Source organism: Dromiciops gliroides, chromosome 3 (genome assembly GCF_019393635.1).
Source record: "Dromiciops gliroides isolate mDroGli1 chromosome 3, mDroGli1.pri, whole genome shotgun sequence".
Lineage (NCBI taxonomy): Eukaryota > Metazoa > Chordata > Mammalia > Microbiotheria > Microbiotheriidae > Dromiciops > Dromiciops gliroides.
The window spans coordinates 489,296,517-489,318,088 of NC_057863.1; the positions used below are offsets into that span (position 1 = coordinate 489,296,517).

The following is a 21,572-nucleotide window of genomic DNA, read 5'->3' on the forward strand; positions in this document are numbered from 1 at the left end:
TGGCTCATAAAGCTACAGTAACAGTAGCTATTGCATTAGCAGGAGAGCTTTGGGATTTGGCCCAAACCTACCTCACCAATTACTGCTACTCACACTACCGCTCTTTTATGTACCCTATTCTTCTACCAAATGGGATTATTTGTTTCCAAACATTCCAGATGCTTTCCTTAAATTATACCTTTACTTATATTGTTCCATAATGTTAAAATGCTCTTCCCTATCTCCAGCTCTGCCTGTCCAGATACTCATTCAAGACATGGCTCAAATGGCAACTTCTACATGAAGTTTTACTGATACTGATCAGGAAGTAATATCTCCCTCCTCTGAACTAACATAGCATTTTTTTTTTTTTTTAGTGAGGCAATTGGGGTTAAGTGACTTGCCCAGGGTCACACAGCTAGTAAGTGTTAAGTGTCTGAGGCCAGATTTGAACTCAGGTACTCCTGACTCCAGGGCCGGAGCTCTATCCACTGCACCACCTACCTGCCCCACTAACATAGCATTTTAAACATCTCTCACTATTCTTTTCACACTAAATCTTATAGTATTTGCATACATTTTTGTTTGGGTTTTTTTTTGCAGGGCAATGAGGGTTAAGTGACTTGCCCAGGGTCACACAGCTAGTAAGTGTCAGGTGTCTGAGGTTGTATTTGAACTCAGGTCCTCCTGAATCTACCACACCACCTTGCACACGTTTTTTGAAATTTAAAATATTATAGGGACATCTAGGTGGTGCAGTGGATAAAGCACCAACCCTGGATTCAGGAGGACCTGAGTTCAAATCTGACCTCAGACACTTGACACTTACTAGCTGTGTGACCCTGGGCAAGTCACTTAACCTTCATTGCTCCACCAAAAAAAAAAATTAAAATATAAACTTCATGGCAGAAGGGACTACATTCTATTTGAATAGTCCACAAGAACCTAGTACAATCCTATTGCACTCAAATAAGTACTGGTTGGAGGAATTCAAAAGATGAATTTTGTCCCTATTTTTGACTAATAAGTTAACCTTTTGTTTAAGCTGTATTTCTTCATGGAGCTGAAGCCTTTAGTACCTATCCCTTTAAACTGTTTCCTTTGCAAACACTTGGGACTATAGCCAGAATCACACATTGGGGGAGACCTGCCTCTTTTGGAGATGCTGAGGTCCAGATGAAAGGCCCAACTCCTTCAATTACTTGTATTTTGGGATCACATTAGTACTAAATTCCTGCACACGGCCTTTCCTGGGAATTACTCAATGAAGCATTGTTTTCCGGGTATTTTCTGTCCTTTTGGAGAATCCTGCAAACAAGCACACTCAAATGTTTTTTACCACTGAGCACTGTCACTTACGGGGTGAAATGTGATGAAATGTCAGACCACAATGATTCCCATTCCAGCTATTATTCAGTCAACAAAATATTTTCTTTTCCTTGCCTTGCAGGCTGTGAGTGTGGGGTGAATTTTCTCCCAATATCTGCTCACAGGCTTTCTTATGGGTAAAAACCCACTTATGTCTTTCCCAATCATTTGCACTGGTCAGGAAACCACTGAAAATTCTCCCTTATTTTGAAGGGAGTGTAAATTTAACTTTGGGGAATGAATGAAATTAAATTAATATGGACATATGCAAACTACCACAACATCCTTCATCACAATGGCTTTTCTGTCAAACTGTAAATATTTAGAGGCATTAAAAATATGAAAACATTTTAGCAGGGTTATAAACCTGCTTGGCAACTTGGGAAAAAGCAAACCAGATACTTTCTCGCTAAAGAGCTATGTTTTTGTTGTTGTTCAGTTGTTTCAGTCTGGTCTGACCCTTTGTGACCCCATTTGGGGTTTTCTTGGCAAAGAGAATGTCATGGTTTGCCATTTCCTTCCCTAGCTCCTTTTTGTAGATGAGGAAACTGAGGCAAACAGGGTTAAGTGACTTGCCCCTTACCCCTGATCACACAGCTAGTAAGTGTCTGAGGCTGGATTTGAATTCAGATCTTCTTGACTCCAGGCTCAGTACTCTATCCACTGGACCACCTAGCTGCTTCTAGTGCTACAGTGTTTGTATGTATGCACGTGTATATGTGTGTGCACATGTATGTATGTGTATGTGTAAATATATACACAGTGATATATATACACATATTAATACAGAAAAGGACTATGGACAGCATCATGTAAAATTGGCATGCTTTATAAAGTGGTAAAAGATATTTCCTTCTGGAATTTTTAGGCTTATCCTAGATCATTGAGTTAGAGCTGGAAGGGGTCACAGAGGTCTAAATGCCTCAATTTGCAGACGAGGAAATCGAGGCCTAGGGGGACCAGCTGCCTTGTCCAAATTCACACATGTGTAGTAACCAGCGGAGCTGGGGTTTGAATCTGGGTCCTCTGGCGCCATCATGGTTTTTCCATTGTACCATGTTGCCACTCCTTCCAGTCTGTTTCCTTTAGAGTTAGGACTTGGGTTCCGATTCTACCTCTGCTATTTAATGCCTTAGATACTCAGTAGCCTAGGTACAAAGTGAGGAAGGTCTTTTCAGCTCTCTCAGATTCAGTTTCCTCTTCTGTAAAGTGAGGCAGTTAGTCTGACTGATCTCCAAGATACTTCCTAGCTCTAAATCTCATGATCATCCCCAGGGGGTAAATCTACCATGGATTTTTCCATTGCCTTTCTTGTGATTTGTATCAGATTCTTCTGAGATCATAATATTTCATGATTCAAAGTTATGTAGCATCATTGATAAAAGGGTATAGATGGCATATGTATTGACTTTGTAGATGACACAAAGCTGGACATTTAGCTAATACAGTGGGTGACAGAATCAAGATCACTTGGATGAATCTATTTAGAGAGAATTTAATAGGCATGATGCAGTTGGCTGAAGCAGTGGATAGAAGTCAGAAATACCTGAATTCAAATACATCCTCAGACCCTTACTAGCTGTGTGACCCCAGGCAAGTCACTTAACTCCATTTGCCTCAGTTTCTTCATCTATAAAATGAGCTGGAGAAGGAAATGGCAGACCACTCCAGTATCTTTGCCAAGAAAACCCCAAATGAGGTCATGAAGAGTCAGACACAACTGAAAGACCTGAAGAACAACAAATAGGGATGAATGAAAAGGATTGGTGACTTTAAGGAGCAACTTCATAAATCCAAAATGGGGGAGGTGTGGCTAGATTGAATTTCATATGTAAAAGACCTGAGGTTTAAGTGTAAAGAAAACCTAATATAAGCCAACAATGTGATATGGTAGCTAGGAAGTTAAAGCTATCTTAAGCTGTATTAAGAAAGTTTCAGTGTCTAAGACTAAGTGATAGTCCCATTATACTCTGCCCTGGTCAGATTACATCCAGAGTATCATATTCAGTTCTTGGTGAAGGAATAAGGGGAGAGGAAGAGAAGGAAAGGGAGAAGTGTAGAGAAATGCTAAATTTTATTTGTAAGAGATGAACTCTGGTCAGGTATAAATTGGGGACTGCCTGTAGATACTAGCATTTCAAATGGCAGTAGCAGATCTATAGTTTCAAAAGTTGAAAAGGAAACATCCATTTTACTTTGCCATCTGTGATGATGGAAGGGTTATTTTTCTGAGCATGATCATTCTATAGCAAGATGTTCCCAACTAACTATTCACGTTTATAAAATTTATACCATCCCTATCAATTCCTTCTTCCCTCCAATTTGTTCACCTAGAGCTTTGGTTCTGAGTGAGTGAAGTGATGTTTTACTAATTAAGCTTTGATTTAAAAAATATTCTCAAAGAGGATTCATAAACCAGAAGACATCATTGAGAGCATGTATAACTGAAAAGGGGCAGTTAGGTGACACAGTGGATAGAGTGCAGGGCCTGGAGTCAGGAAGACTTATCTTCCTGAGTTCAAATTCAGCCTCAGACCCTTCCTAGTTGTTTGACTCTGGGCAGGTCACTTAACCCTGTTTGCTTCAGTTCCTCATGAGCTAGAGAAAGAAATGGCAAACCACTCCAGTATCTTTACCAAGAAGACCCCAAAAGGGATCACAAAGAGTAGGACATGACTAAAAAACTGAACAACTATAACATGACTGTAAAAGGTTATGGGCTAGTCATGTAGTGGGAGTAAGGCATAGACAACCTGGGTACTTTACTATATAAAATATTAAAATAATCAAAGAAAGACTTCCCCATTTGTTGCATTCTGTCTTGAATATTTTTAGAAGTATGTGAACAAAAATGTCATAGGAGAAGACACAAAGATGCATTTTGTACTAGAGGAAAGAATAACCACACCAATGAGATCATAGATCGTTAGAATCTGTCAGCATCTAAAGATACCCACTTTGGGCCTCCCTAGGGCCAAGAACAACTTTTGTTTGTTTGTTTTTTGTTTTGGGGTGAGGCAATTGGGGTTAAGTGACTTGCCCAGGGTAACACAGTTAGTAAGTGTCAAGTGTCTGAGGCCAGATTTGAACTCAGGTTCTCCTGACTCCAGGGCTGGTGCTCTATCCACTGTACCACCTAGCTGCCCCCAAGAACAACTTTTATCTTAGATAGACATATTTGCTCTAGTGGAGTCAGTCCATTCCTACCACCTCCTCTCTTCTCCACTAACCTGCCCAAAAGGCCAGAGCCCCAGCTGAACCCTGGGCTTAAATGGAGAGCTGAGTGGCACAATGGGTAGAATGCTAAGCCTGGAGTAAGAAAGACCTGAATTCAAATCCGGGACCCTGTGTTACCCTGAATAAGTAATTTAAACTGATTTCCTCAGTTTCCTCAGCTGTAAAAAGGGGGTGATAATAATAAATAAATTTATTTCTCGGGGTTGTTGTGGGGATCAAATAAGACAATATTTATAAAGTGCTTAGTACAACGCCTGGCATATAGTAAGTGCTATATAAATGCTAGCTATTCCCAAGGCAGTCACCTCATCATTTTCCATCTGGTTGCTCATCTGGACTTCATCATTGTCCTTAAAGCTCATCTTCCTGCAAGTTCAAAGCAGTCTGAAACTCACTCTGTACCCTTTGCCCCCTGGACCTCTCCCTCCCTTTTGATTGTAGAGAGGGAGGAGTGGACGTTGGAGAGCTCCTCAGGTCCTTTTTTTTTTTTTTTTTTTTTTGCAGGGCAGTAAGGGTTAAGTGACTTGCCCAGGGTCACACAGCTAGTTAAGCGTCAAGTGTCTGAGGCTGGATTTGAACTCAGGTCCTCCTGAATCCAAGACCAGTGCTTTATCCACTGCGACACCTAGCTGCCCCCAGGTCCTTTATTTAAAGAGGGGGTTCAGGGCAGAAACATCATAATTTCCCACCTGACTGCAGAACTTCATTGTCTCCCCTCCTCAACCCTGTGCCTGGTGTCCTCCCTGTTTCTTTTTTTATGTCTTCCTCCATTAGATTATGAGCTTCTTGAGGTCAGGGACTGTCTTTTGCCTTTCTTTGTAACCTGCATTGCTTAGCACATTGCTTGGCACTTAATAGGCACTTCATGTCTATTGACTCTTTACTGCCTTCTCCCTTCCCCTCTCCAACATGTAACTTTTTTTTTTTTGCAGCAGATCAGTTCTCCAAATCCTCCTTCAGTTTCACAATCACATTCTCCCCTTCAGGGATTTTTAAATTTTACATTACCTGACCTCACCCTCATTCCTTTTAAAAGGAGGATGAGCAGTGGGGGTGGGCTTCAGTTTTTCAGGGGATGCATTCCCTCACTTCATTTTCCTCCCCACTTCACCTTTTGGGGGTAAATGCTATCTAAGGGCATTTGCAATCTTGGTCATGAATGTTTTCACATATCTTAGAGCAAAGCCCTGGCATCCTTCCTTACATCTCCTTTCTAGCCAAGAGCCTCAGAAGAACAAAGTCCACAAAGCCAATTGTTGAAATTTCTTTTTCCAAGGACACTTCACAGGTTCTTAGTTTTAATAACAATAATAGCTAGGGTTTATATAGCACTTGGGGGGGGGGGTGCAGGGCAATGAGGGTTAAGTGACTTACCCAGGGTCACACAGCTAGTAAGTGTCAAGTGTCTGAGTCCGAACTTGAACTCCGGTCTTCCTGAATCCAGGGCCAGTGTTCTATCCACTGTGCCACCTCTATGCCCCCTATATAGCACTTTAAAGCTTATGAAGAACTTCATATATATTATGCATCTTATCCTCACAACAACTCTAGGAGGTAGGTACTATTGTTACCTCTCTTCTATAGATGAGAAAACAAAGGCAGATAGAAGTGAAGTGACTTTCTTAGCATCACACAGTTATTAAGGGCTGAGGCTGAATTTGAACTCAGGTCTTCCTGACATCAGGTCTAGTGTTCTATCCACTGTACCACTTAAAGGCCAGTGAGTGGGATTTAGAGTTAGAGGGGAAACAGACTTGCCTAAGGTCACATAGGGAATAAGCATCAGGAATGGTATTTGAATCTAGGTTCCCTAAATACCGGGCTGCTAGGTGGCACAATGGATAGAGTGCCAGGCCTGGAGGCAGAAAGACTGAGTTCCAATCTGGTCTCAGACACTTACTAGCTGTGTGACCCTGAGCAAATCACTTAACCTCGTTTGCCTCAGTTTCCTCATCTCTAAAATAAGCTGGAGAGGGGCAGCTAGGTGGCACAGTGGATAGAGCACCAGCCCTGGATTCAGGAGGACCTGAGTTCAAATACGGCCTCAGACACTTAACTAGCTCTGTGACCCTGGGCAAGTTGCTTAATCTCAATTGCCCTAAAAAAAAAATAAACTGGAGAAGGAAATGGCAAACCACTCCAGTATTTTTGCCAAGAAAACCCTAAATGGGGTTACAGAGAATCAGACATGAATGAAACAACCAAACAACAACCTCTGCATACAGAGACAATGTTTTAGCCATCCCACCCCCCTTATTGCCCTCTAGTAGGTGGCCCCAAAGGTTCTTGCCCATGAATGCTTCCTTGCCCATAATGCTTCACTCCATCTACCTTCCCTGTCTAGCTTCACCCTAGTCACTAGAAATCACTAGGGCTTAGTGTCATTAAGACTGTGATGCCAAAGTCAAATTTAAAACAAGTCCACTGAACCCTCCATGAGGCTCCCTGATTGACACATACTGGCTTAGAAAATCACAAGTTTATATATTTTTATTAACATATTAACACATTAAAGTCAGATAGGAACTAGAAATAACTGATGTATAAAAAAGAAATGTGTTGTCATTATGAATTTGATGATTTGTTTGCAATATTTATGTGTATATATATTTATTACATAAATGCACACAAATCAGGTAGGAATTAGTTATAGATGAAAAGCATACAATTTTGTACTTTAAAATTTAATAGATTCAATATCATTACAAAACATGTCACTTGGGGCAGCTAGGTGGAGCAGTAGATACAGCACCCACCCTAGATTCAGGAGGACCTGAGTTCAAATTTGACCTCAGACACTTAACACTTACTAGCTGTGTGACCCTGGGCAAGTCACTTAACCCCAATCACCTCACCAAAAAACAAAAACAAAAAACAAAACAAAACAAAAAAATCCCATATCACTACAAGATTCAAAATTAATTTAATAAATCTTTTTTGTTAGAAACTTGGCATTTTTTACCAGAAACTATTTTATCAATAACAAGTATAAGCTTTTGTATATGTATGTATGTGTATGCACACACACTTAGTTTTCAAGTATGATGATAAATGCTCATTTGTACAGTGCTTGGCACATAGTAGGCACTTAAGAAATGTCAATTGACTCGTTAATATTGTCCAAAATTAAGTTTTAATAGTCTTCAGGAATGAAAACAATTGCTTGCTTAAATGTGTACTGCCAAATATTGCTAAGATTCTTGTAGTAAATACATTTCAACAAAATGTCTTGGCAAGTAAGAATAAAAATCTGGAACACTAACTAACATACTTTTTTTCAGCACTCATATTGAATTTCAACAAGTTCCTTTTGAATGTTCCTTTCTGTTTTTTCAACATCAAATGAAAATGGATCACTGAATAGTAAAATAAAAATGTTTTCACACATTTTGCATCCTTCAAATTATCTTTCAAATTCAAAAAACAATTTCTGAATATTAGAGGAATACTTGCTGAAATTATAAGAACCAAAGCATTCTTGATACTTTTTACATGTAAGAAAATGAATCAAATCCAATTTTTTAGTTGCCTCTCTCAAGATTTATCTTAAATATGTTAATGAAGTCATGCATCATTATAACTTAATTTTGACCCTAAGGTTTTAAATTTAATTCATTGAAATGCCTCCTGATGTCTACAATGAAGGCCAAATCTTGAAACCAGTTCAAATTATTATCAGGTTTTCCTGGTGACTCTCCTTTCATTGCTAAAAGACATTTTGGGGGCAGCTAGGTGGCGCAGTGGATACAGCACCGGCCCTGGAGTCAGGAGGACCTGAGTTCAAATCTGGCCTCAGACACTTGACAATTAGTAGCTGTGTGACCCTGGGCAAATCACTTAACCCCAATTGCCTCATGAAAAAACAAACCAAAAAAATATCTTTAGTTGTTATAATATCATTGGGAAAGAACATCAAGCAATTCTTCATTTACAGTAACAGCTTTGTCACATGTGTGAATAAATATGGCTAATTAAGACAGTCCACTAACATCTGGACTTTCATCAATTGCAATGAAAAAAGTCAAGACAATTTTCTGCTTTTGTTTTATGTTTTCCATGGATAGTGGCAATTTTGTTAATTCTTTCTGCAACAACATTTTGTAACAATGAAATATCTTGAAAAGTTTTAACTTTTGGGGACAAAGAGAGTTTCAGTGGCTTTTACTGTATACTTCTTCACAAATTCACCTTCACTAAAACACTTTGAACATTTAGCCACAAGTTCTGAAATAATATAAAAGTCTTTGACCATATTTTTGCTCTCTTCATGGGTTTCTGTAAATACTTTGTCATTTTTCAAGTGCATATTTCAAATTTCTTCATTTATTTTCTCTTATTTGACCTAAGTGTTGTGATGAAATAATGGGATTTAGCAGATACTCAAAGACCCACCTGGAGATTAATCTATACTGATTGAATCAAGTGAGAGTGATTGACTGCTGATTAAGCCTACTTCAAGTTAATTGGATTGTAATCACACCTGGCTATCTCTTAAGAAGGTATTGTTCTCAGAAACTAGACTGTGAACTCAACTTGAGAACACCTTCAAAGACAATGGATTTGGATGACGCCAACCAATCACCTTAAAGCAGTGTGTAAGGACCGCCTCTGTTCCAGATCTATAAAAAAGCTTCCACAAACAGCTTGGGAGAGGGGGTTCCTGATTAAAGCAGGCTCGTAGAGGAGGATTTCAGGAAGAACTCAACCAGGCTGGGACTCTAGGCTAGACTGGAGCTGAAGCTTCTGATTTAAGGCGACCACAATTTAGATTTTAAACATCACAGTTTTGGTCATACTTCAGAATGGAGTATTTCATAGTGATGTTTTAAATTATATTCCTTGGGGAGACCAGTACTATGTTTACAAATTAAATATTTTTTAAAAAATCTCTTTTTTTGCTTCAGAAAAGAAATAATCAAGCTTCTATTCTTTTTTTTTTTTTAAGTGAGGCAACTGGGGTTAAGTGATTTGCCCAGGGTCACACAGCTAGTAAGTGTCAAGTGTCTGAGGCCGGATCTGAACTCAGGTACTCCTGACTCCAGGGCCAGTGCTCTATTCACTGCGCCACCTAGCTGCCCCCAAGCTTCTATTCTATCTGAAAAAATTTTTGTTCTTATACAGATCTTTTCTTACCACTCTTAGAATGTGATTTGATTTATACTCTTTTTAAATTTTTTTTTTTTTTAGTGAGACAATTGGGGTTAAATGACTTGCCCAGGGTCACACAGCTAGTAAGTGTCAAGTGTCTGAGACCAGATTTGAACTCAGGTCCTCCTGAATCCAGGGCCGGTGCTCTATCCACTGTGCCAACTAGCTGCCCCCTAAATTTATTTTAGTTTTAAAGGAAGAGTATAAATCAGGGGCAGTTAGGTGGTGCAGTGTGCAGTTAGCTTATCCAAGTTAGCTTAGCTTAGTTAGTTTATCCACTGTGCCACCTAGCTGCCCCTATTTCTCTTGCTTTCTTAGAAACAAGTCTCTCGGGGGTAGCTAGGTGGCGCAGTGGATAAAGCACTGGCCCTGGATTCAGGAGGATCTGAGTTCAAATCCGGCCTCAGATACTTGGCACTTACTAGCTGTGTGACACTGGGCAAGTCACTTAACCCCAATTGCCTCACCAAAAAAAAAAAAAGTGAAGGCAGCCTAATTCACAACATGCTTTAACACTGAACAGGAGGATCAGTCTCCATGTACAGAAATGAAGGGCATGACAAAGTGTGGAGTGTGGCATAAGGAGCTTTAGTCAAATGAAAAGATAGGATTTACAGTGCAAATATAATAGCTACCAACCAAAGGAAAATAGACATTTCTACTTTTTACTAACAGCCCTTCAAATATTAAAATTATCAGAAAGCTCTTTATAATAAATGTTTGTCTTCATCTTTCACTGAAAGCAGATCTCCAAGACAGGAGCCCGGCAGATCATCAAATTATTGTTGGGCACACCATCTCCTTACCTCCTACTCCTATCTCTCATCTCCTGCCTCCTTCATAATCACCATTAACAACTAGTATTTAGGAGTGGAAAATTAATTCAAGATCAACCATAGCCATGATAGTCAATACTAACAAACAAGAATTAGTAAACGAGGTAATAAATTATTCATTTTTATAATTGTAAAACTGCAAAGAAAATTTTGCGATTTGTAGTTTTAAAATGTAACATCTGGGGGGCAGCTAGGTGGCACAGTGGATAGAGCACCGGCCCTGGAGTCAGGAGTACCTGAGTTCAAATCCAGTCTCAGACACTTACTAGCTGTGTGACCCTGGGCAAGTCACTTAACCCCAATCGCCTCACTAAAAAAAAAAAAAGTAACATCTGTGTTTTCTTGTATTTTTATTTATTTTGTTACATAAATCCCAATTACATTTTATTCTGGTTCAGGCCTCACTCAGGTTTGTGGGTTATATGCTGCCTCGTGGCAGCCAGTTTGATACTTTGGGCCTAATGGAGAGTGTCACTGGGGAAATAGGTTGGTGTGAGGGGTCCTTAGGTTTTCCTCTTTAAAGAATTACACCCTCTCACACACAAATCCAATTAGAATAAAATAATATTTTATTTGGGTGCTAGAGAAAGGAACTGAGAGAGAAGTAAAGCTTCTCTCAAGGGGAGATAGCACAGAGACACATGAGTCTCTGAGATACATGTCTCCTTGTACAGGAGAAAGGCCATAGCTTTTATAGATGGTAGATGGGGGTGATCACCTGAGATTGGAATGTCCCTTGTTGTGGGGTGACTTGGGAGAAGTCAGGTGAGGGTCGGATGTTGGAGCTATCTCTGTCCCCTTGGCACAAGTCAGGCAGCAGCCAAGCCTAATAGGATTATCTTGCATTGGGGTGGTGGTCCTGGAGTTATCTCAATCTTGAGCAGGTGCTGCTTATCTCCCTTGCTTCTTTAGGTGTGTCTGTCCTATGGTTTAGCTTCTCAAGGAGAGCCACCCCAGACCCCTGTCCTCTAGCCTAGCTGGCCAGTTCAAACCTCAATAATCCTAACCCGGTAACAGAGAGAGTCCTAGGTGGACTGAGAAGCTCTTTGTTCAGACCCCAGTTCTGTCACTAATTAGCTATGATAATGGCAAGTTACTTCATCTCCCGTGCCCTGTTTCCTTGTGTGGAGAATGAGAGGGTTGGATTAAAAGATCTCTATTTGTCTTTTTCAACTCTAAAATACTACGTTACTCTATGAAATTATAGCTCATAGGGGTAGACCTTCTATTGAGCACATCTCTCCCCATCAACATGAGAATCTCTAAAATGTTGATTTAACAAGTTATAATCCCCATCAGGCAACACGTTCAATGCCTTTTAAGTTTCAAACTCCTAGCAGTTAAACTTAATTAAGGTCTTATTATGGATATTTTTGAAAAGTAATGTACCCCGGGGGCAGCTAGGTGGCACAGTGGATAGAGCACCAGCCCTGGATTCAGGAGGACCTGAGTTCAAATCTGGCCTCAGACACTTGACACTTACTTACTAGCTGTGTGACCCTGGGCAAGTCACTTAACCCCCATAGCCTCACCAAAAAAAAAAAACCAACCCAAAACGAAAAGTATTGTACCCTCTCCTCTAACCACCTTCCTCCCCTTGTGACTTAATGAACAACAAAGCTCATTGACTCATGGAATAGTTTTATTTAAATTTTGAATTTCACCAAATTTGATAGTATACAAAATTAAATATAAGATATTTTATCAAAAAGTTAACTTGTAAGGAGACTCATCTGCTATAGTAAATAACATTAAAATACATATTATTCAGGAAGCAAGTCATCTCCTAATTCTTCATCAGCAAAATCATCCTCTTCAGTCCTTTTTTTGGCTGCAGTTTTTGGTCTTTCTGTTTGTGGGCCCAGTGGATCCACATATGAGGCATCTGTGGAACAAAACAGATGTTTCATTGATTGTGTTATTTTTAATAAAATTTCATTTATTTAACTGTTTCACAGGGATTATATTGAAATAAATGCAAACCAATTCTTGTCATCAAAAAAATTGTGAAATTCACAGTGAATAGAAACGTGACACCAAATTTTCTTAAAATTTTTTTCACACAAGCATCCATACATAAAAAATTCTTCACACTGCCATATTTAAAATGAATGCCAATTCTCCAAGGCATTCTTCATTAGCCTTGGTCTACTGACAGAAACAATGGCACTCACCGATTTCTTTGTTACTGCTGCTTTCATAAGGTTCATTTGTCCCAGGTAAAGATCGTAATTTGGCACTCAGACGCTCACCTTTGCTGCTGGAACTAGAGTTCTGGCCACTATCTGAAAATGTGGGAATAGAAATTCACTCGTTTCACAAGCCAAGAAACCACAGAACTGCATCACACATCTTAAATTGTACCAGCTTTGCCATGAAACAGGCATTCTTTCTCACTCTGAAGTCAATTTCTGATGGCTACAAATTCTCTTTGGGGAGCTCTAACAAACTGAAAATGTGACGACATGGGTCTTAAACATATTCTTTCAAATCTGTGGAGAGGCAGTTTCAAATTTCAGTTTAAAGAGATCTGCTTCTGAAAAGTCCCAGCTTACAGGCTCATGTTGACAGAGCTTGTAGGTTCTAGTCTTGTCACTTGCTAGTTGTGTGTGACTGGAGGCAAGGGATTTCGACTCTGAATTTCAGTCTCCTTCAGCTATGAAAGGAAAGGATTGAGAAGGCAGGACTAGGTGACCTCAGAGGACCCTGCTGCGGATGAATAGGACACAGAATTTGTAAGAACAGTATTAAAGCTATACCACCTTATTGCAACCATGTCCTGGAAAGAATACCCCTATTAACGAGAATAAACTACTTTCTCTAGCAGAGAAAAAGCCCCATCAGTCTGCCATGAGGGTTCTGAAGATGGTTTTTGTTCTAGTATTGCCACTTAGGGTAACTCTCTTCACTTTTGTAGACCTCAACTTTCTCCATCTGTCAAATGATGAGAGTAGAAAATATGATCTCCAAGGTCCCTTGTAGCTTGAGTAATAATCTATAAACCTTGTTCTAATTCTGACAATTAACTGTGACATTTCCAAAGACTTCTGAGAATAGCATTCTTTTTTCTTTCTATTGTAAAAGCTTCACTTACTGAGAACAAGTAACCCATTCAGGATCTTTTGTTTCTGAATGTATTCTGTATTTCTCTGTATTCACTAAATTGGTAGGACTGAATTGGTACAAAAACAGTAACAACAAAAAAATCATGTCTCCCATCTCCCTTCTCCTACCCCCATCCCATTTCTACTCTAGGTACCCCATTAGCTTGATTTCAGACAGTAATAAAAAACACCCCAACCTGTTTTTTAAGCTACTTTGAGGTCTCTGAGAACTTTCAAATAGCTAAGTATTGCTACTAACCTGAATTTCATGCCAACTTAGTCTTTATCCTAGTTATTTTTTCATACTTAATGCCATCTGCCTTTAAATATTGGAGGTAGAAGCCCACTGAGGTAAGGTGCAATTTCATCAAGTTGTGCCTTCCAACCTCAAAATAAGGACCCTTCTTTGAATCATTAATTAATTTGAATGCAAAAAGAAAGTTCAAATCATCTACCTAACTTTCCACACAGACAAATGCAAAAATAAAAGTTCCTTATGGGAAAGGACTATTTCCATTTTTGTTTTTGTTGCTCCCGTGCTTAGCAAAGTGTCTGGCCCATAGAAAATGACTAATAAATAACTGCTGAATTGAGTTGAAATTGACATAGTATAAAAATCTTTTTCAAAAGATTTGAATGATGCATTAACATTTTAGATGTGTCCCCGCCCCCCTCTTCCTAAACTTTCAGTCTATTACAAACTCTTATTTTAAGTTTGGATAGAGTGATGCATACTTCTTTTTCTTTTTTTCTTTTTTTAGCAAGAAACTCTTCCTTCAGGAAAGCAAGCCATCCAAGGGGAAAAAAAGAGCTACTTCAGCTGTTCTTGGCTTGGCTTCATTTTATGTTTAAATAATAAAGCTGTTAAATTCATGTCAACATAATGCAAATAAAGAGTGTTTCCTAGAGTGAGGCTGAATTGATAAGTTATCAAAATTCACATTCAACCTTCTAGGTCTAGGTTACAGTCCTAGCTTTGTTGTTGGCTGTTCAATTTTGGGCAGGTCATATAAACCTCTCTGAGCCTCCATTTTCTTTTGTGTAAAACAAGGAGGTTGGAGTAGATGATCTCATAGGTCCCTTCAGTTCTACTTGAAATAAAATTCTACAGTTTTATCTACTGGTATGTACCAAATTTCAAAATATTAAAAATTAAATTTGTGGAATGTTTTGGGTTGAGAATACATAGGTTCTGGGGGGCAGCTAGGTGGCACAGTGGTTAAGCACCAGCCCTGGATTCAGGAGGTCAAATCCAGCCTCAGACACTTGACACTAGCTGTGTGACCCTGGGCACGTCACTTAACCCCCATTGCCCCACAAAAAAAAAAAAGAAAAGAAAAGAAAAGAGAATACATAGGTTCTGTCATCAAAGTTTTAAAGATAACTCTATCTGAATAGTTGACCTTCCAGTACTAATTTTAAAAATAATCTATCATTTAAATTTTAGCAGGGAAATCTCTCTGGTGAAGGGCATTAGAGGCACACACTTAGCTGGAGCAAGCTATCTAGACAGGAAGGAGTCACAGAGACCCAGGTTCAGGTCCCAGGTTTTGTCACTTGCTACTCTCACTCTTGATTTTTAGCAAGTTACCCCTTCTAGCCTGTTTTTTTCATCTGCAAAATGGGAACAACAATATCTATCTACCTTGCTTTCCTCATGGGAACATTTTGGGGAGCCAATGAAATGAGGTCATGTGAAAATGCTTTGGAAACTGTAAAACTCAATATAAATGTAAGGAATTATGATTTGTATAGATATTTTTGCCTTTCTAGCCGGCTGTGAACATTCTGTTCAAAGCCCTGGTTAGTCTGTGGGGCCCCATGGAATGTAGCTGTTCTGACAACTACCCAACACTCAGATAAAGTAAAATTCCAATCTTACTGTTAGCACATTTTGGACATGGCCAACTTTTTTTCTGCTAATGAAGCCTTAAACTGCTTTTTTTGTTTTATTACCAAGACTGAAATCCTGTCAGCTGGGATAAAGTCTAACTCAACTTCTGCTTACAAGGGAGACTGCACCTTGCCTTGACTGATGTTATAAAAACATCAACTCATGGCAGGCAGGAAAAACAACACACACCTGTTTGAGACATGCTAGTATGCCACATTTTTAAACTATAAGAAGTCTTTTTGTAGGTTAGGTGACTTTTATAACACAGGTTCCATTCAGGACACAAATGAATTAAAACTAAGAAACTGGCTACATAAACTTTTGCCATATGCTCTCTTCAAATAAAAAGTGAATTTGGCTTAGAAGGGAAGAGAGATCTTGGCCAGAATAGTTGAGAAAAATCTTCAAAAGCAATAGACAATGGAATACAGAACAAAACAAAAATAACTGAATGGCCCATCTCTTATATTTGTTAATCCTCTGTAAAGGGTTACATTACTATAGAAGCAAATTTTTTAATCAAGGATGTATTCAGTATAACATTAATATTTTTATGACATTAAATGAATGCATGGCCTTTTACTAAAGACTTACTCTGATACCCTCAGCCTGGCAGACAGATTACTTTGGGCTATTAAAAGCTATGATAGGGGACAGCTATCCCCTGGATGCAGTGGATAAAGCACTAGCCTTGGATTCAGGAGGACACGAGTTCAAATCTAGCCTCAGACACTTGACACTTACTAGCTGTGTGACCCTGGGCAAGTCACTTAATCCTCACTTGCCCTGCCAAAAAAAAAAAAAAAAGCTATGATAGCAGAGGACAAACTCTGGTAGGTCCTGCCCAAGTTGGAAAAGTCTTTGAGTATGGTCCTGACAATAGATTGTACATTCATCTGTCTTACAAGGTCCAGCCTAGCTAAGTCCATCAAGCATTACCAAATGGTGATTCATCATCACGTGATGAATATTTTTGGTCACTGCAATTTATGAAAGACATCCAATGAAATGTGGAAGAAATTTAAATGGCAAAAGTATAAGTAGTTCTTATACTAATGAACTCTCTATGAATTCCTTGGAAATATTCAAGTAAATATAGAAATGATACCAAAACCTGATGAAATTAATTAAAACATTCAACAATTTATCTTTTTATTAGCATTGATAATAATCAATTTGATCCAATCTGACAAACATTTAAGCAAGGTATTGTGGGAGATATAAAAATGAAAAAGATATGAGTCCTGACCTTAAGGAACTTACAAACTAATATGGGAGCTAAGATGTACACAACCAACTTTAATATAAATTAAGACTATGGTAAGGGCACAGGAGAGGTTCAAAAAGTAAGGAGTCAACCAGTGAGATATGGAGAATAGAAAAAGGTTTTTGGAATAAGTGACAACCTGAGCTGGCTTTGAAAGATTTCAATAGGTAGTGATGAAGATGGGGGTGGGAGAGAGGAAGTGAATTCCTGGCACTGGGAATGAAATTGGGGAAAGTCTGAGATTAATTATTAGATTTAATGGGGAGGTCATGTCACAGAATTTATAGCATACTATCCTTTCTGGGTGATCAGCACTAGGAAAATTCTCTCAAGAGAGTGTTTGAGAAGGTTAGGGACCACATTAGTGGCCTATTTGGAGAAAGAATGGGATCTGACAGAGGGTCTTATAAAAGCATTCCTTCAAGAAGTAAGAATTTATCAGGGGATAATTGATAGCCATTTCAAATAAGGGAAGGGAAAGGATGAAGTGTTCATGGAATGCATCTTGAGAAACTAAGCCTTTTGGTCAGATGGTCCCGTATGAAAGGTACTTGACCATTTTAGGACTGGATGCTGCAATAGCAATAGCACACTGATTCCACTTTCATGGATGTCTTTTTGGTGGTTGGTAACATGGGAAAACAGGAATATTTTGAGCAATGCAGGATGGCTTTTAGTTGCTCTGAGAGGATTGAAGATTTTCTCCAGTATTCACCATTTCAGGCAGATACTGTCTGCAATAATTTGGTTCAGAGACCATTCATGCAAATATATAGCTAAGCAGCTCTAGAAGTCTACTCCCAGTTGTGCCTTCTCCTAAACACGATGCTCAGGGCCAGGAACCATTTTTCAATATGCAGTATCTAAGATAATGATCTAACCTGGTGAATAATAAAATGGTGCTTTCTTGTTTGCTAACAAAGTAAGTAGCCAGCTGGTTGCCAGATAATTTGACCACCTTTCTTTGTCAGGATATCTCTGACGGTTTTAGGGATAGTTTGGTTTTCCTTGGTTCTAGTAGCTTAATACAAAGGGCTTTCTGCCAAGACCAGGTATCCTTATTTCCAAAGTGTTCATTGTGTACATCATAGCCTATGATAGGGGAATATGCTGTCCAGGTGGTCTGAGGGAAGCCCTATTTTAGGTATTCTTGATAGGTTCCAAACACCTATAGCATTTGATATTCCCAGAAAGTCTCCCATTCAATTAAAAATTAGGACCAATCTATTTAGTTTAGACTAAACAAGATCAAACAAGCATAGGGTTATGTGGTCATAGATTGTACAGGAGTTTAAAGCGGTGATTTCTGAAATTCACTTGTGGGTATCTCATGTGGACTCTGAGGGTGAAGACCAACCATAAGCACTCCTGACAGGCTGAATAATGTTGGAGGAAATCATGAAACCATGTTAACCAGGTCCATTACAAATTTATTCTACTTGGCCTCAATCTGGCTTTCCTCAGTCCTTGGAAATACTTTTATTCATATCTTACTAACTTGTTATCTTATTCCCACCTGTGGTTGTTTCAAATGTCTCTTCTCAATCCTCCAACTACATTCTCTTCCCTTCTCCATTAGCAGATGACTTCACCCAGTACTTTCTTAAAGCCAAAGTTATCACATATGAGTTCCAGATCATTTTAGGATCTTGTCTATGTTTTTCTTTTCTCTGGTCTTAGATGATTAAGTGGCTAGTCTTCTCGACAAGGATAATCACTCAACCTGTATCCTTGATGGTTTTTTTGTTTGTTTGTTTTGTTTCTTTTGCAGGGCAATGGGGGTTAAGTGACTTGCCCAGGGTCACACAGCTAGTGTCAAGTATCTGAGGCCGGATTTGAACTCAGGTACTCCTGAATCCAGGGCCGGTGCTTTATCCACTGCACCACCTAGCTGCCCCTATCCTTGATGTTTTGATCCCCTTCTCCCTCCTTTGTGGCTTTGATCTATCCCTTCTCTTTCAAGATTCTCCAATCTCTTGGCAAGTCCCTTCCCTTCTACCAACAGCAACCTTATTTCCATTGTTTTACTAGCAAGTAAGGAGATCAAGAAAATACTATTTATACTGTTATTTTTGTGGACAAGATGGAAAAGTGTGTGCTAGATGACTGTAGAGTAGGGAAGATTCAAAACTGAATGGTCAGATAGCACCTTGGAAGTCTGGGCTGTTTAACATTTTTATCAATGACTTGGACAAAAGCATTGATAGCATGCTTATCAAACTTGCATATAACACAAAGCTGAGAGGGATAGCTAGCATATTGGATAACAGGATCAGTATTCAAAAAGACTTCGATAAGCTAGAACACTGGGACAAATCTAAGATGAAATTTAGTAAGGACAAATGTAGAGTCTTATACTTAGGCTCAAAAAATGAAAATCACAAGCATAGGATGGGTAGAGACAAGTTGAATAAATTGGGATGTTTCCCTTGAAGAAGAGGAGACTTGGGGTGGGGGTGAGGCACATATGACTATTATTTTCATGTTTGAAGAGCTCCCACATTAAAGAGGTATTAGACTAGTTGTGCTTTGCCCCAGAGCTAGGAGAAATAGGTAGAAGTTGCCAAGTGGCAACTTTAGACTTGATTTAAAGAAATTTTTTAATAATTAGAGCCATCCAACAAGTGGAATCATCTATCTTGGAGCTAGAGGTTCTCCTTCATTTAAGGTCTTGAAGAGAAGACTGAATGATCACTTATAGGCTATGGTACAGATTATAGATGAGAGGAATTTTGTGTTTAGCTATCACCTGGAATGGCTGGCATTTGAGACTTCTTTGCTTTCTTTTTTTTTTTTTTTTTGGCTGGGCAATGGGGGTTAAGTGACTTGCCCAGGGTCACACAGCTAGTAAGTGTCAAGTGTCTGAGGCCGGATTTGAACTCAGGTACTGCTGAATCCAGGGCCGGTGCTTTATCCACTGCGCCACCTAGCTGCCTCCCATTTGAGACTTCTTTAAATTCTGAGATTCTGAAGTTGTCCATTTCCTAAAACAAAACAACTACCCCCCAAAACCCCTCCAAACCTTTGCTTATCCCTGCTACTCCTCAAACTATCTTCTCTCCCTCCTCCTAAAATTCTAAAAAGAACAGTCCTGGGGTAGCCAGGTGGTGCAATGGATAAAGCACCGGCCCTGGATTCAGAAGGACCTGAGTTCAAATCTGACCTCAGACACTTGAGACTTACCAGCTGTGTGAGCCTGGGCAAGTCACTTAACCCCCATTGCCCTAAGGGCCCCCCCCCAAGTGCAATTTGAGCTCCCTTCCCTGTTTTGTCTATATAGGGTAAAATTTGAAGAAATGCCTATGGGTATAGCTAACCCTTGATGCTAATAGACACTCATGGGGATGTGGTATAATGGAAAGAACATCGGTGTATTTGGCATCATAAGACTTAAAACTGAATCAGGCTCTCTCATTTTCTATGCGACCATGGACAAATACCTTTCCCTCTTTAGGTCTCAGTGTCTTTATCTGCAAAATGAAGGGTTGGACTGCATGATCTCTAGGGTTCCTTCCAGCTATAAGTACTACCTGGTTATCTGTTGACAGGGATAGACTAAAGAAAAGGGGACACTGGTTCAGCCCCATCCTACCAGATGCTTCCCTAATGGCATAGTTAGCTGGATTTGGGATGGATAGGAGATATGAAAGTCTACATTCTTCAGATCTACAACACAAAACCAATTCCTCCAGCTCAAAGTCATCTTGCCTAATCATATGCTATGTTCCTCATTTGAGGGGGGGGGGGAGAAGAGAGGGAGAGAAGTGGGATAGGTTAATTGACAGTCAAAAGAACCAAAAAAGAGCTTAGATGGGGGATGAAGAAGGTCTAGAGGAAATCTTGCTCTATCAGCAAGGCAAGAGAGGCCTGATGTCCTACAAACCTGAGGGAATGGCTAGTGATAGCTATGAATGTGCAGGTGACCTTTCTCTGGGTCTTTTTATATTATGTGGGTACCAATGGAACACTCAATTGTTTATCTATTCTCCCTCCCTCTTGCTAGATCATAACCTCACCTTTTAGTTCATGAACATTTCCTCAGTTATATTCCTTATACCACATTTTAAGTGTAGGTCATCACTGGAAATATGCTGCAGCACACCAATACCCAAAAGCCTTCTCTATATTATATTGCCTTTTGGGTCACTACCTTGACCCCTCACTTACTGTGATAGCTTGAATATTGTGGTGTTCCAAGATCATTGATCATTACAGCATCACTGGGAGAACAACTATAAGACTAGACAATGGATCTTTAAAATTAATTGAGTTTTTCTTGCATTGTTTCACCAGCCCCTTTTGAGTATTCATGGATCTCACTTAGGAGGCTCTGTGATGTGGCACTTGATGGAATAAACACAATAGCATTTACAAACAGAAGCATCTAGAGGACTGTTCCATCTATAGGGAATCTATTTCTCTTCCCATTTGGACCTTGAACAAGAATCCTCCATTAAAGTGGTGAATAACAATGGTGAGCATAACTGTTTTATCCCTCATTTGAGGTTAATACTCAGGGGGTCATTGAACAGAGTTCGATTGCCCTTTGATCATTCTTCTCTCCTTAATCCTTAATCTCTCTTTGCTCAGTAGATCCTTTGCCATTGCCAACAAACCTGACCAGATCTCCACCATATTAAAACTCTTATTTTCATTTCATCTTCATCAGAGCAGGCCATGACCTCAAGATGTCATCCTATATCTTTCCTCTTTATCACATTCAAACAACTAGAAAAAAG

General features: G+C 39.4%; 1 protein-coding gene across 3 annotated transcripts in view; it reads right to left on the reverse strand.

Moving 5' to 3' along the window:
- Nucleotides 1-12,264: 12,264 nt before the first annotated feature.
- Nucleotides 12,265-21,572, reverse strand: part of IFT88 (intraflagellar transport 88) — a 111,085-nt gene continuing 101,777 nt past the window's right edge. For 2 of the 3 annotated variants that reach the window (XM_043991301.1, XM_043991299.1), the window contains 2 exons: nt 12,743-12,853; nt 12,266-12,453 (listed from right to left, as the gene is read on the reverse strand). In XM_043991301.1, coding sequence (XP_043847236.1) covers nt 12,332-12,453; nt 12,743-12,853 — 233 coding nt within the window. In that variant the 3' untranslated portion in view covers nt 12,266-12,331. Of the gene's footprint in view, nt 12,454-12,742; nt 12,854-21,572 lie in introns of all 3 variants that reach the window. The other variant, XM_043991300.1, reaches the window with a different exon arrangement.